General features: G+C 34.9%; 1 protein-coding gene across 9 annotated transcripts in view; it reads right to left on the bottom strand.

Moving 5' to 3' along the window:
• The window catches only part of Exoc1 (exocyst complex component 1), a 51,342-nt gene extending 40,371 nt beyond the window's left edge, over positions 1 to 10,971 (bottom strand). For 8 of the 9 annotated variants that reach the window (XM_058586043.1, XM_058586165.1, XM_058586091.1 and 5 more), the window contains exons 1-4: positions 10,816 to 10,971; positions 7,856 to 7,989; positions 4,140 to 4,270; positions 1,175 to 1,334 (exon numbers count right to left, since the gene is read on the bottom strand). In XM_058586043.1, the coding sequence (XP_058442026.1) occupies positions 1,175 to 1,334; positions 4,140 to 4,270; positions 7,856 to 7,979 (415 nt within the window). In that variant the 5' untranslated portion in view covers positions 7,980 to 7,989; positions 10,816 to 10,971. Of the gene's footprint in view, positions 1 to 1,174; positions 1,335 to 4,139; positions 4,271 to 7,855; positions 7,990 to 10,093; positions 10,398 to 10,815 lie in introns of all 9 variants that reach the window. The other variant, XM_058586066.1, reaches the window with a different exon arrangement.
• Positions 10,972 to 12,164: the final 1,193 nt, after the last annotated feature.

Genomic DNA, 12,164 nt, shown 5'->3' with positions numbered 1-12,164 from the left:
ATCTTTTTTTTCCCTCAATAAAGAGGAGCAACAACTCTATTTTCTTGCATAGTAATTATTATTTCAACTGTTTTCTTTGAGATAAAGAATACAATATTTGGGCTGGGGATGTGGCTCAAGCGGTAGCGCGCTCGCCTGGCATGCGTGCGGCCCGGGAACGATCCTCAGCACCACATACAAACAAAGATGTTGTGTCCACCGAAAACTAAAAAAAATAAATATTAAAATTCTCTCTCTCTCTCTTAAAAATAAAAAAAGAATACAATATGAATTGCATCCACAAGGCCTTTAGAATCATTTTCTTATGTTTATGCCTTTATGAAAGAAAATTTCAAAGTATAAAATCTCACTGTACATTTTCAATTTTAACAGTAGTTTTTGTCCACCCTTCCTGAAGACAGACTGATCAAAAATAACCCAAATTAACTTCATATCTAAGGATTTTATGCTGATAATAGATTAATAGCTAATATTTGTTAAGCATTTAAACTATATATCTGGCACTGTTCTCCTAATGTTTATGATTTAAGAAATTTTATCCTAGCAGTGAGTATCTCTATTTCTATTATAAGAGACACTGAAACAAGAGATTAAGTAACTATAAAGTCATATAGTAGGTAGTAAAGCCAGAATTTGAACCCAGGCAGTATGACTCCACAGTTGAATTCTTAACTACTACACCTATACTCTGTACAAAAATAATGCCACAAGAATATTTATCCTGGAACTGCTTAAAAAAGTAAAAAAATGGAAAACTAAAAATAAATGATTAGTTAAAATATTATGGTATATTCATAGAACACTATTAAAAATGATGGGGTAAATATTTAATAATGTAAAAAATGTTCATGATACATTATTATATGAAAAAATTAGAAAACAATGTAAATTTATTTTTAAAAAATTATTTATATATGCATACATAAAAGACCAGAATAATATCTACCAAAATGTTAACAGTAATTATCTCTGAGGAGTAAGTTTACAAGTGATTTTTATTATTTTAATTTAATGTATCAATATCCTACAATGAATAAGCACCATTTCTTCAATAAGTTATTCTAAAATTCCTTTAAAAGGTAATTCAGTATTCTAATTGCTTTGAGTAATATAAAATTATATAGTCAATTAAAGATACACTTGAATTTATACATACATTCTTATTTAACTTTACCTTCCAAAAGCTGTGAGCTAACATTGACAAAATCGATTTTCTTCCGGAGATATCGCTGATTCAATTTCCAAATGCATGAGATAAATGCATTCTTTTCAGCAGTGCTGCTGGCAACCCATTTATATACTTTTTCAAAATGTAAATCAAATTCAGGATTTTCCTGAAATGAAAATATACAAAAAAGTAGTTTTTGATCAGATTCCTTTTCATTATTAATATAAAATCTTTATTTTAAAAAAGAACTAAAGCTGTTCTTGGGGTGGGGAGACAACTTAGTGGCAGAACACTTGCTTAGTATGGGCAGAGCTCTGGATTCAATGCCTGGTACTTTAAAAACAAAACAGAACAACAACAAATTAGCTAAGTAATTTGAAGATAAGACTTCCAAGAATTCAATTTATAGTAAAAACTTTATCACCCCAAAATGGCTAGATAAAAAACAAAACACACTGTTGGGGTCATTTTCTTTCTATGCCCTGCAGGTCTGTGAGTGGAAGCACACGTTGTATACTTCAAGGCTTTGTGTTTCAGCTTCCTTGTCAATAAAATAACAATGGTCTCTAGTTTTGATGTGGATCTAATTTTTCTTTAAGAATTGCCATGAAATTTTAGAGTTACATCTTTGATAATGTATTATTATTCATAAGTGTAATTTAACACTAACTCCCTATTAAGGAATACATTTTCTAATTATAACACATGAGGAAGAAATACAATCTACACCCTGGTGTGCTTTTCAAGAACAAATGAGACGAACACAGAATGATCACTGGTGTCTCAAAACCCAAAAATGCTGGCAAGATTTAACGTTTTTCAAGTGACAAAAACCCTCAACTAATCTGAGAAAACTGCATCATGCTTTCTACATGTCTATTAAGCCACATTTGAGCAATAATTTAATGTCAGGCTAATACTTCTTCCTTAATTGTAGAAGTACTTAACCATTAGATAATAACCAAAAATGTATGAGTGTACACTTTTCTTCACTTCCAAGGAATTAAATAAGTTCAAATGCTCTACAGGGTACATTGCATTTATTTAAAGCATAATGTAAGGGGAACTAAATGTGAATACAACACCTAAAAAGCAAGGAAACTTATATGAGAATTACTTTGAAGAGTTGGGTTATTTTAGGGATCAGGACATGACCTTTGGTACAACAATTTTAACAGTAATGTAGAACTTCTAATTAGCTCAACTTACAGCTTAAAAGAATTGAAGCATCAAAAAAATTAAAACCTTCCTTTATAGCTAATTACGTTATTACTTAAAAAAATTCTAAGAGTATTGGCAGCTAACATGAACTTGATGGGAAATGATCTCTTCCCTGGGAATACTTCCCATAATGCCATAAAAGAAGCTGAGTGCTCCAGTGGCAACATTCACACAAATCAATGTGTGATACTAAATGGCTAATGTTAGGCTATGTATAAAAATTTTATGTTTTCTATCCATATATAGTGTACATACACCAAGGTGTCTACATAAAATGAAAAAACATCCATTAAGCAGTCAGAAAAGAGGCATCAGCTTTAAGAAAGCATTCAAATAGGCACTCAGCAATGTTAGTGATTTATGCAAGTCAACAGGGTCATGAAGTGAAAAACTAGTGAAGAGAAAAAAGCTTTTTAATCAAGATGCATTTCTAATAAGCCCTTAAAATAGTCTCTCAAACAGAAACCTACTCAAAAATCTCTTGATTCCTCCACATATTAACAAATTATTTACTGAAGTTGGTTAAAAATTTCATTTCTTGTTTTCTTTCTAAACATACAAAATTCTCTTTCTGTTAGAGCTTGTAAAACTGTTTCCACATTTCACATTTTTCGAAAAACTGGGTACTCTTCAGGGATAAATAAGATTACTTAAAATACTTAAAAGGCATTATCTGTATTGGAAGCAGTCTGAATCTCACGGATAGGCAGGGCTCTCCTAAAATTGTTTTGCTTCCTTTTTCTTTTTTTTCATCTAACTCAACAACCTGTTGTTTCGTTTAGCTCTTTGATCTTCAGAGATTTATGTCAAGGTAAGAGTAAAACCAGAATTTTATTTTACCAGAGTGCTTTTCAAAGGTCATTTTTAACTTCTTTTTGCCTTTTTAATAAATGTATGAGATATACAGAGTTAAATCAAAGAGTGCCTGTAGTTGCATTAGTATAAGCCTTGCTATTAATGCCATCGAGAGCACAAGTGGATGTGATCCAAAGTATTCTCTAGTGCTTTGGAGGTGTTTCTGATCTGCAGAAGAAGAGAAAGAGGAGGAAAAGGTGGAAGAGGAACAGGAGGAGGCCACACTTAATTGAATCAGAGGAGCTCTATAGTTTCTACTGTTTGTGCAAGGCTGTGAAAAGCCTTGAATTTCCAGGGACTACAAGAGGTTGTTTAATGTGACTATCACATTAAGTCACCAGATTTATATTCTTTTAAATCTTAATGTTTAAGTTCCTTACAATACACATAATCACTTCTTTTATTTGAACAAGAAACATCAAAGTCATGCCCTCCAACTTGGCTACTTGGCTGGTGATTCTACATGAACTCATGAGGACACACTTTGGTTATATCAGACTTGATTTGGAACTAGGTTTTTAAAAACAATGAAGATTAAAAAAAAAAAAAAAGAACTCATATGACATACTGCTTTAAAACACATTCTAATTTACAGATTTTATACTTATCTAAAATAGAAATACATGGAGTCAAGGTTATTTTGCTCTAGTTTATGTATCTTATGCACAAACAAAATTTTCGTTCCAAAAAAGCAACAATAATAAAACAAACATACATGTTTCATTCCAAGTTGCCTCAGAGTGGGGGGGGGGGTAAGGAGGCAAAAGGCTGAACAATACATCTTAGACTATTTCTCAGGTGGTCACAAATCAGCAAGTTTAGATCATCTTTGTAGACATAATATTATAAAATTAAAGAAACTTCTGAACACAGGTCAAAGAACAGAAAAACATACTTTGATAGCATCTTTGGCATCTACCACAGCAAGGTCTCGAAGAGCCCAAGCAATCTGCCTTTTGTAGAAATCTCCCTTATCAGATTTCTTGACTTTGACCACTTTTACCTGCACAGGGCGTTCAGTTGTCACTGTTGAGCAAAATACATACTTTTGTTAGAAATATCCTTCACTTGCTCAATCTTCATCATTCATTCACTCTTGTAAACATAGTTTTCAGGTGCCTGGTACATAATATTAAAACACGTGCAATGTTTTAAAAGTAGAGACTGAGGAATGCAGAATCCTAAAGAAAGCATTTAAATCAGACCAGAGGGTCAGAGGCAGATGCCTTGAGAAAGAAAGTTTTAGATCAGTTTGATGCCTTTTTTTTTTTTTGGCAGTGCTGGGGATTGAACCCAGGGCCTTGTGCATGCGCAAGGCAAGCACTCTACCATTTGAGCTATATCCCCAGCCCAGATCAGTTTTAAAATCTAAAGAATGACTGATATATGTAAATCCCAAGAGGCTTGGAAGAGAATAATTGCTTCAAAGTGGCACAATAAATTGTTCAATATAGGTAGTATGTGTAATAAGGTGGAGAGAAATGATGTTACTACAAGAGATGGGAGTTCAGATCATAAAAGGTCTTTATATGAAGTTGTGGGGTGCTGTTTAAGAACTGTGGCTAGGGAAATAACATTACACTGGCAACAGAATGGGGAGTGATTGGAATGAATGTCAATACATATAAAAAGTAAGTGGTTTCCTCCAAAACTCCCCCAATTTCCCTAAAAAATAGAACATATCAAAACTGACTCAAGAATAGAAAATATGGAAAATGTGTAATCATTAAAGCAATTGCTTTGCTAAGTATAAATCTTCCCTCATCCTCTGCCCCCGCCAAAACTAGTACAACAATTTTACTGGTGTCTTTTGCCACGTTTTAAAGGAATGAACAATTCCAAACACACACAACTAATAAGTGTGAGAAAACAAGGAAATGCTTCCCAATTTATTTTATAACTTTAGTTACAAAGTCAGACAAAGACAGTGAAGAAGAAAATTATGACCATGTAACAAATCAGCATGAATGCAAAATCTTAAATACTGTATTAAAAAAGTATATTTACAAAATATACTTCATTTCATCAAATCTAAGATGTACCCTTTTCACATTTAAAATGTGTAAAATCAGGGCAAATATTAACAGTAAATGCAATATCATTCTCTTTTTTCCCCTTCCTCTCTCTCTCTCACTCCCTCCCTCTCTCTTTCTTTCATCCTCTCTCCCTCCCTTCCTTCAGCTCTAAATCAAACCTAAGCCTGGCAAACATTCTACCAGTGAGTTATACCCCTAGCCCCTATTTACTAGTATATAAAATAATAATATATGCAAATGGTACATTATGACTGAGTTTGGTTATTCTCAGAAACCAATTTGTCATTTGAAAATCCAAATTTAATTATTCACCACATTAATAAATTTAGGGAGAAAATTATCTGATAACTTCAACAATGTGAAAATGCAACTGATAAAATTTAATCCCCATTTATGATTTATAAAAAAATAAAGGAGTAGGAAAAAAGTGTAAGAAGCCAGGAATAGATGAGAATGTCCTTAATATCTTAAGGGATACCTATAAAAACTTATTGCAACATCATACTGAATATGAAATCATTCCCTTGAGATCAAGACTGTATTGACAGTCCTAACTAGCAGACTAAAGTAACAAAAATAATGAAAGATATAGGGACTATGAAGGAAGGAAAATATGCTATTTTCAGAGTCTATAAATTATTACAATTAATAATAATAATGTTCAGCAAGATTGATATCATATTTTAAAAAACAACTCATTTTGGAATTCTAATATGTGATTTTTAAAAATGTACTAATTCTGGACTGGGGATGTGGCTCAAACGGTAAGGCGCTCGCCTGGCATGCACAGGGTGCTGGGTTCGATCCTCAGCACCACATAAAATAAAGATGTTGTGTCCACCGAAAACTGAAAAATAAATATTAAAAAATTCTCTCTCTCTCTCTCTCTTTAAATAAATAAATAAAAATAATAATGTACTAATTCTAATAAGGACTATTACTCATAGTAATATCAAAAAAATCTAAGCTTACATAATTACATAATGCAAAGCCTTGAGAGAACTATGAAATTTAGGAAAAGGCATTATAAAAGACCTAGATAAGTGGAGAACTGCTCCAAGTCTAGGGATGTGAATACTTAGTATCATAAGGAATGTAGGTTCTCTTCAAATTGAACCCAAACAATTCCAATCAAAATCCCAATGAAATCTGGAACTTCTAAAAGGTAGGTAAAAGAGTAAGAAGAAAAAAATCAATATAAAACAAAAGCAAAACATAATAAAGAACTCAGAAACAGACACAAACACACATATACCAGAATTGCAGATACAGGTAAACCAAAGACAAAAATGTGAAAGGCAAAATTATACAACTTGTATAATAAAGAAAATTTTTATGAGTACATAAAAGATATCTGGGAAGAATATTTTAAATAAGATACCAAAAAGGAAAGCCATAAAGGATCAGATTGATTTACTTTAATTACTTAGAATTATAAATTTCATTAAAAGCCATCATAAAAAGTGAAAGCCATATGCTGGGTTGAATATAACTGACAAAGGATTAATATTCAGACAATATAAAGAATTTGTACATATCACTAAAAGGACAATCAACACAACAGAAAAATAAATTAAGGCTTATATAGGTAAATTTCATAGACAAGGAAACAAAATGATTAACAAATTAATAAAAAGATGCTCAATCTGATATTCATTAGGGGAACTCCATTTAAAAATCCTAATGAGACACTATTTTACTCCCATTGGATTGACAATAATTATCAGTCTGATAGAATCAACTGTTGATTAGGATGTAGAAAACACATACCCACTGCTGATGGGTGTGAAAATTAAATCTACTTTTGAAAATACTTTGGTATTAGAGCAGAATTGGTTACTCATATACCTATGACTCAGCAAAGCCTCATGTTAAGAATCTACCTTAAATTTTTCTTTTTTGCTTGTATATACTAGGAGATAAAAACAAACACATTCATCCAAGTGCTGTCTGAGTTGCAAAACCTAGAAACAAACTCAATCTTCATCACTGTTAGAATGGATAGGTGAACTGTGGGACACTTACATAGTACAATAATCCAGAGCAATAAACATGAAGTAATTATGACTATATGAAAGAACAAAAGAAAAACTCATGAAAAATGGACTCAAGTTGAGTGGGGGAAAAAAAAAAACACAAAGTATATATGCACTATAATTCGATTTATATAAAGTTCAAAGAGATGAAAAGCTATAGTGTCTAAAATTTAAAATATATATGGTAACATGATAAAGAAAAAGTAAACAAAATTCAAGATACCAGTTACCTCTTAATGGAGAGGGGAAGGGAATGGGGTCAAGGAGGGGCATGCATGATGCTTCAAAAGTAATGTTATAGGTTTTTATACTGAGTAGAAAGGACCCAAGTGTTCTATAAATAAGCCATCTTTATGCCTTACGTATATATTATAAAAATTTTTTAAATATTTGCTCAATATTTAACAAAAAATTAATTTATTGGTCCTCCAATTTTTTTCCAATTATAAAGACAATGAGAATATTTTTTTAAAAAAAGAAAACATCCCCTAAGAAATAAAAGAATGCCAAACAAATACTTTTTCTTATGAAATACCCACCTGTGGCACACAGAAAACAGTTCTTTTTCTTTTTTCCTGCTTTGCAGACATTCACAATACTCAGCAGGCGTTCATCATTTGGTGTAAAAATATCTCTTTGTAATGCGTGTTTGATTGCTGTCATCTTTTCTCAGCTGAAAATTCAGAGTGTAGATATTTAGCTCATTATCAAAATCATTCCACCTTATTATTCCATTTATGATTTAAAAATGATCTAATTTTGGTTAATAAGTATAGAAAAATGATATATTAATGCATCAGCATCATAAAAACATAAAGCTGTAAGTGTGAAAATGAAATTAGAGAATCAGTGTTACCAAACTCTAACATCTTTAAAAATGCTCACCAAGTATTATATCTCTCCTTTCACCCCTTTCATAGAGATTTATTTAAAAAAATCATGCTCAATCTTTACATATAGTCTCCCATACAAAGAATACTTAAAACTCAACAATAAAGAGACAAATAACTAATTAAAAACTGAATAAACATGTCTTCAAATTAGGTACACAAATAGCCAATAAGTACCTGAAAAAATGTTCAACATCATTCACCACTAGGGAAACACAATTCAAAACCACAATGAAAAACCTAGTACTCTACATCCACTAGTCTAGCTAAAGTCAAAACAACAGACAATAAAGATCTGGAGAAAATAAAATTCTCAGGCATTGCTGGTGGGATTGTTAAATGGTGTGTCTCCTTTGGAAAATGGTTTGGCAGTTCCTCAACAAGTTAAACATGATTTACAATGTGATTCAAAATTCCACTCCCAAGAGAAATGAAGAAAAAAAACATTTCCAGGGCTGGGGTTGTGGCTCAGTGGCAGAGCACTTGCTTTGCATGTGAGACACTGGGTTCAATCCTCAGCACCACATAAAAAAATAAACAAAATAAAGATATTGTGTCCAGGTATAACTAAAAAAAAAAATTTTAAGTATTTCCATACAAAACTTGTACATTAGTGTTCACAGCAGCATGATAGTCTTCCTCCAGTATCTGTGGGACATTGATTCCAGGACCCTTTGAAAATACTCAGATATACAGTTCCTCAAGTCCTTTGCATGAAATAGCATAGTATCTGCACAAACTACAAAATTTAAATAATCTCTAGATTACTTGTAATACCTAATACAATATAAATGCTATGCACTTGTAATACTATATTGTTTTGGAAATAATGTCAAGTATGTACATGTTCAGTATATTTTATAAATGTTTAACAAATTAACTAACATGATAGCACTAAGTAACAACAACTGAGGCTCCCTCAAGACTCCCACATTCCAACTTCCACATGTGTAAGCAAATACCCAGGTTCAAAATCTGTCATATTTTATTTCCTTCTCCATTGTCAACATGGCATTTGCAGTGAGATCACATTTTGTGATTTCCTACATTTACATATAATTTATTTCTGTCTTTTTGTTTCCACTTCCAATATTACCAAGGTTCATACGAACTTTATAGAGTGCACCTGGTTATCTCTTTGCAAACTGTTATAATCCTAAAAAACAAACAAATAATCTTAAAACATACTTTTCATCAAATCATACCCTCGCTCAACATTCTTTTAATGCTCCGAAATACAAAACTTCCACTTAAAGTACTCTGTTCATTTTGCTTAGGCACATTTCCATGCAGGAAATATCTCTTCCCTATCCAAACTCTAATTACATTTCATGGTTTATATGAAGTTAATTCAATAAAGACTTTAATCCAAATTGACCTCATCTCTAAATTTCTATAGCACTTATTGCATTTACTGAATAATCAAGCACTTGCTGTCTACTTTGCTCATGTGAGCATAAGCTCCCGGATCTTGGGAGCCCTATTAACACAGTAAGAAAGGGTAGAGAAGGACAGGAGGGAGGGCAGGGAGGCTGTACCATTTTTGTGTTCTTGATAAGTACTTAACAGATGTTTCTTAAGGAAATCTGAGCTGAACAGTAAAAAATAGTCAAATCAGTGACTAATCAATGACTAATAATGGCCAGTGTTTACCACACAGTCTCTCCTTAGTCTAAAGCAATGATTGGGTGCATGGTAACTGGTAAAAAGAGAAGACTGGGCATACCTCATAAAAGAGGCAGTCATAGTGAAAAGCTGTATGTGACCATTCGTTCATTTAGCAAATACTGATGTCTACTAAGTACCAGGTGCTAGTACCAGGTGCTAGTCTATTACAGTGGTGAACATGACAAACATATTCTCGAAGACACCAAGACCTCTACTTACATGGAATTTACATCCTATAGGTCCAGTAATGATCTCTCCGGTTTTTACAGTACCTTTCTGTATGTCAGTAAACAAATCACTAGCGATCATATAAATCTATTTTACAGGTCTAAAACCCCAAGTTTGACCATGTGTCAGAGACAGCAAGCCACTGTTGGTTCTGTATTGGTTCTTGCTTCCTTAAACTCAGCTGGGCCATTACACTGCATGACAAATAGTTGGTCAGAGTGAGGCCATGTGGGTTGAGCCTCGAATGCTGTTGAGACAATTTAGGGCAGGGAGCACCATCATCTAGAAGACAAAACTGCATAGAGACAGGGAAACACGCTTAAGAGATTTCGAAGAACATGTTCCTTAGGACAAAGGAGAAGGCACTGTCACGCCCTTCTCTCCTAGTCCACGCCAAAGAGCGTAAGTACGGTAAGGACTGTTTGTCAAATATGAAATTTGGATCCGATGGGCGGAACCGTAGAGGAACTTAAGAGGACTGCCCTCCCAGCTCCGCATTCGCCCAGCAAGGGGTGGAGGATGCTCCCACTGGGCTTTTCTCCTTATACATCAGGCGGGGTTGGGAAGAGGCCTGGCCAGAGTTCAGTGCCCGATGCCCGGCGCGGAGCCAGTAGCGGCAGTGACAAACCGGCTCAAACCCTGGAGCCCGCCCGTCCACTCCTCGGTCCGCCGCCGCCGCCGGGACCTCGGAGCAGCCGCGGCCGAAAGCTTACCGCAAGGCCGGACCGAGCCCGGCTATGCCGAGGCGGGTCCTCCAACACAGAGACCGGATGGGGCTGTGGCGGCCACCACCACTAGGACGTGCCCCTCAATTAAACCGCCAACGGGAAGCTGCAGTTTCCCCACAACTTCCCATATCCGGACACGTGACAAATTCCGCGCCGGAAGTTGATTCCGTAGAAAAGGAAGGAGAGGCGGTGCGAAAAAGGGAGAGGCCAATAGATGTGGAGGGGGCGGAGCGCCAACCGAAGGGCGCGGCTAGGCGGGGATGACTCTCGCTGGAGGGGCGTGTCTTGTAAAGGCAGGGGCGGGACGTCAAATGCGCGAGGCCTAAGTGAGACTGGGGGTTTGATATTATGGGATATTTCCCTTCTCTATAAATGTTTATTCTGATATTTGCGGCAACTTAAGAGAGCTGATTAAATCTTTTGTTTTGTTGTTAGCATATGTAAAGCACTTTTAATTCTAACTCTTACTACAGTGTGCTCTGCTGTCCAGGTGCTTGAGCATCATCTGAGGGCTCTTTAGAAAATGCAGCCTTGGGCTCACTTCACATCTACCGAATCAGAACCAGCTATATCTTAACAAGATGATGCTTTTGTATATTTAAGTTTGAGAGGCAAAGATAATAACAGTGCTACTGGTTATGAGGCAGGTGGTTCATTAATTCTACATTCCTGTCACTTTATTTATGACACTTATGCCAGGCACTTTTATTTCTGGTTAGGGAGGTGATTCTCGCGCCTGAATCCCACTCTGAAGGAGTTCACAGTGTGTTAGTGCTTAACAAGGGGAATGCAAAAGAGGGAGTAACTCACTCTATCAGTGATGGATTCACTGAGAAAGTGACAGATGAGCTGTGCAAAGTATCTTTCACTGATAATCTCAAGATAGAATTTGGTGGGAAAATTAGCAGACATAGTAGGGAACTGTTTGTTACTGAGATTAATATGCTGTAGTCAAGGCTGCTTAAAATGCCTTTCATTTTCGTTGAATGACTTCCCTTTTAAGAGCAGGGTCTAGACCTATCTTTACAAATACCTGTTATGTCTTTCCTACTCAGTCCTGGAATGCATACTTTGCATACTTTATATGACAATTGTATGCTACTTTCTTCCTTAAAATTGGGAAATGAATTGTATTTCAGAAATCTAAACCTCCCTGAACTCCAGATTTGTCTACCCACACCCCTATCCTGGCTTTTCCATTCAGATGACTCAGAGGCATCTCAACTCAATAACTTAATTCTCATTTCTCCCCTCCCCTCCTTGATTCTCCCTGAAGTGAGGCTTCTGAGGATTTGACTCCAAAGAGCAAAAGTGAGGGAAGGGAGAGGGAAATG

The sequence above is a fragment of the Marmota monax genome, unplaced genomic scaffold, assembly GCF_021218885.2.
Source record: "Marmota monax isolate L192 unplaced genomic scaffold, Marmota_monax_Labrador192_F-V1.1 WCK01_AAM20220418_F8-fsc00025, whole genome shotgun sequence".
NCBI classification, from domain to species: Eukaryota; Metazoa; Chordata; class Mammalia; order Rodentia; family Sciuridae; genus Marmota; species Marmota monax.
Note: the sequence above shows the minus strand (reverse complement) of the source record. Positions and strands in the feature narration are given on the sequence as shown.